The sequence below is a fragment of the Drosophila serrata genome, unplaced genomic scaffold (assembly GCF_035046125.1).
Source record: "Drosophila serrata isolate PLE 108 unplaced genomic scaffold, ASM3504612v1 contig_240, whole genome shotgun sequence".
Taxonomy (NCBI): domain Eukaryota; kingdom Metazoa; phylum Arthropoda; class Insecta; order Diptera; family Drosophilidae; genus Drosophila; species Drosophila serrata.
Window position 1 is genome coordinate 3,096,979 of NW_028257138.1, and position 3,923 is coordinate 3,100,901.

At 42.2% G+C, this 3,923-nt stretch overlaps 1 protein-coding gene across 1 annotated transcript; it reads left to right on the forward strand.

Annotated features, from left to right (window-relative positions):
* The first annotated feature begins 257 nt into the window (after positions 1–257).
* On the forward strand, positions 258–1,696 carry LOC110176951 (E3 ubiquitin-protein ligase NRDP1-like). The gene is made up of 2 exons (XM_020943453.2): positions 258–793; positions 858–1,696. Exons 1-2 carry the CDS (start codon positions 425–427, stop codon positions 1,482–1,484), a joined length of 996 nt encoding a protein of 331 aa, XP_020799112.2. The 5' UTR covers positions 258–424; the 3' UTR covers positions 1,485–1,696.
* Positions 1,697–3,923: the final 2,227 nt, after the last annotated feature.

The following is a 3,923-nucleotide window of genomic DNA, read 5'->3' on the forward strand; positions in this document are numbered from 1 at the left end:
ATTAACACAATATCTTAGTGGGGGAAAAGTGCTCAAAAGTGCCCCAAGAGTGGGTCCTTCTTAAGAAGGTGTATTTTAATAAATTGTCGCTAGAAATTGGCCTTGTTGGAAAAAACTTGACAGCGGTTTAATTTACACTGATTATCGCATTAGGTGAACATTTTTCAGCCAACAGTATTTACTATTTAAATAAGGGTCTTTTAGAAACATATTTCATCGTATTTTCCCTGAGTTACATGTCAAAACAGATGAGCAGCAGTCTTATTTGCTGTCAACTCTTGACGAGTCCCTGCTGTCTCACATTTAGTTTGGAAAATTAGAAAAAATCTAGTATTTCGGAAAGTAGCCAACCAATTTGTATTGTTTTCTTTCTTTCGGTGAAAAGTTGTCCAGAAATTTAGTTTTAATAGTTTGCAAAACAGCCATGGGCTTTGACATTGCCTTTATTGTGGGACACGTGGACGATGAGCTCCTTTGCCCCATCTGTGCGGATGTCCTTGAGGAGCCGGTGCAGTCGGTGGGCTGTGAACATGCCTACTGTCGGCGTTGCATTGATCAATGGATGCGTTTGAAGCAAATATGTCCGGTGGATCGATCCATTCTGCTGCCCGAGCATTTGGGCAATGTTTCCCGGCTGATGCGCAACATGCTGGCACGCTTGAAGATCAAGTGCAGCTTCATGGAGAATGGTTGCGATCAGCTGCTGCAGCTGGAGGATTTTCGAGCCCACGTGGCTCTCTGTGAGCATAATCCCAAGTTGATTGTGGAGTGCAAAAAGGGTTGCGGCATTAAGGCAAGAGTCTAGAATTTGTTATTAGATAACTTTGTTATTTTCATTCTAAATTCCCTAAAAAAAGGTGCCCAAGGATAAGTTAGCTAGCCATAACTGTGTGGAGGAGCTGCGCGATACGGTCAAGGTTCTGTTGGATGACTTGAAGGATTTGAAGGAGTCGCAGGCCAGTCAGCAGCTGCGCATTGTGACCCAGCGTCGGGAGCTAGAGTTGATGCAATATTACATCTCTGCTCTACGTTCGAGCAATCCGGTAATCCATGGCATTGGCGAACAACTCGATCGCTACTCGTTGATGCAGTGGGGCAATGCCCTGCCCCTGGCCAGTGTCCGCAACTGGGGCAGCCTGGTCTCCACACCGGACATACCCATGCACGTGATGGTCCGTGAGAGTCTGCGGGCCAGCGGCTGCCCCATGCACCTGTTCAACATGATGGTGGACCGCTGTCATGAGGACCGTTGGCCCAAGGGTTTGTCCACTCTGAACGCTCGCCGGGAGAGCCAGCATTTGTATCAGTATGTGGCACGTTTGCTGCCACCGCTGGTCATTGGGAAGCCGTGTGTCGTTGTCCTTGGAGGTGATAATACTCACATGCCGCCAGATCTGGTGCCAGCCCTTGGTATGGTCCTGATCTTTGTCGATGGGGTGACAGAGATGCAGCAGGAACCGCAGCCGGAACTCGTCTATGGCTGACTGTCTTGAACCCGTGTTTTTCAGGACAAAACACATATCCATATACATGTTCTTAAGTATTTGTCCTGGAAACAAATGCTTTTAATGTTTAAAATTAACAACACAAACGAGATGAGAACAGATCAACACTTTCACTCAAAATGGAACACAGAAAAACAATACAAATGAGTTATAATAATGCAAATGAATAATAAGGAATGTCGAAAAAGTAATCTATGTGGTAATATATTATAACTAATTACTAATTAGTTACATTTTTAGTTAGAAAATTCTTCATTTAAAGTATAGAAAATGGTTACACAAGTATCCTTAGCTCTCTAATATCATTTTCGAATATTAATGCAAACAGTTTGATATGGGAAACGATATTACCAATTGTCGCAATGGTTTTTTGATTACTTCTATTGCTTATCATCATTGACTTTGACTCTGAACACTGCAGGTTGCATTTGCATCTGCATCCCAATCGTAATTTTTAGCGCACACAATGGTCCTCCTGCTACCCCTCATCCTCCCCCTCTCTGTGCCACCGTTTGGGGCAAACATTTCAGAGGTGACACAACCCTGTTTCCCTCCCCCCTCTTTGTGCCTTTCCACTATTTGCATATAACAAATAAACACACTCGCAGGCACACTCAGTCGCCTGCGCACCCACACCAATACACAAATAAACTGATAAACTGATTGCAACCGCATGGGGCATGTGACAGGGGGACTGGGGGGGATGGTGAGGCATTCAACCGAAACCGAAACAGTAGCGAAATTTATAACCAAAAAGGGAATTACAAAATCGCGTATAAATTTATGTACGAAAAGGGGTTGCTCCCTTTGGTAGAGGAGGTGAGGGAGGGAGTGAACATCCTCCCCCCACTCTTACCCCCCTTTTTTGTGCAGTGCACACAGTCATTCAGCAACAAAAGCAATAACGCCGGGGAGCTGATAAAACAGATTTCGATATCAGAGACAGGCCAGGGGGGGGGTAGAAAAAAGGGGGTTGATGGGGGTCGTGGATTGTAGAGCAAGGGAGGAGAAAAGAGGGACCGCAATGAAGTGCCAATATGAGCGGGATTCGTCACTTTTAAACGAGAAATGGAAGTGCCATGTGTGTGCTTGCTTTTAAAATATTTGTTACTCTCGTTGGAAACTAACTTTAACCGCAAATAAATGGTTTTTACTCATTGTTTAAATATTTTAATTTAAAAATTGCAATTTAAACGGTTGGAAATCCTTCGTTTAATACGATATTTGGAGGACTGGTAAAGATTAAAAAAACATTAAAGTTTTCAATAAAAAGAAGGGAAGCTAATTGCAAGAAAGCCGAAGTGTATATACCCTTGCATGGGTTCGATAGGGCAATTCATCATAACTAAGCCAAAAATGCATTAATTTTCATTCGGAAAGCTGTTCTGCCCTAGTTTTTAATAGTTTAAAAAGTCTGCATACCTAGATATAAATATTTAAATTTTTACATTTTTGTCCATTTTTAAAAATGTTAAAAATCCTTTTTTAACACAAAAATTTTCGAAAAAATTTGTCAAAATAACATTGTTTCCCTATATGGCTAGAAAGATTCCCCTGTTCATGCTGATCAAGAATATATATGATTTATGGGGTCGGAAATGATTTCTTCACTGCGTTTTAAGCTTATGACTGAAATGATAAGACCCTTTCAAGTGTATAAAAATTCTATATATTGCTTAGGGTATTTAAATAACCTTAAGTTAGATTACTTTCTCGGAAAACCTATTTAGTTTTTGTATTAAAACATTAGTAATGATTTGAATGATTAAGCTTAAAACAAAGCCCCTAAAACTATAAAGTTTGTTCTTAAATGCAATCGATTTTAATCTTAATAATCTTCATTATTTTATCTCAACTCCTTAATGCAGCAACCCTGCTCGGTTAGCTCCTTCTTTTTTGCGTGTGATGGTAACCCTGGTCACCCATAATTTACTCTATTTTTTCGGAAAAAGCCCCTTTTGGGCTACACACACAGGGAAAGCAACCCCAATGGAAGGGAATATAAGAATATCAATTTCACTGAAAATGCAAATTTTCAAACGGAAAGAACTGTCAGAGAGAGAGAGAGAGGGACGGGTGAGGGGGGGGGGGGGGGGGGCTATACTGGAGGGGCATCTCCTCCTCTTTTACTGTTTATGGCTGCTGCCTCGACGCGCAGCGAACAGATTGTTTCCGCTGTTGTAGACTTTTTGGCAACCAAAACACACTCGGAAGGTTACCAAAGGGGGTGGGATGTAGTGTAGGGAAATGGGTGTAGATAGCTCCAATGACTCGGAAGTAAGTGCGAGAATGTCTATGCCCCATCCCTCTTGCACCTTGGTCCTGTGTGATTTTCACAGCTCGATTCCGCCGCCGCCTCCACCCACGTCCAAAGTGTTAATTTACGAAATTGCAGGGAGAATTCATTGAGTTAAGAAG

Excerpts from the sequence above, each read along its gene's own strand:
- LOC110176951 (XM_020943453.2), top strand. The coding sequence starts at position 425 with ATGGGCTTTGACATTGCCTTTATTGTGGGACACGTGGACGATGAGCTC. Across the intron at positions 794-857 it reads AAAAGGGTTGCGGCATTAAG|GTGCCCAAGGATAAGTTAGC; the intron begins GCAAGAGTCTAG and ends CCCTAAAAAAAG.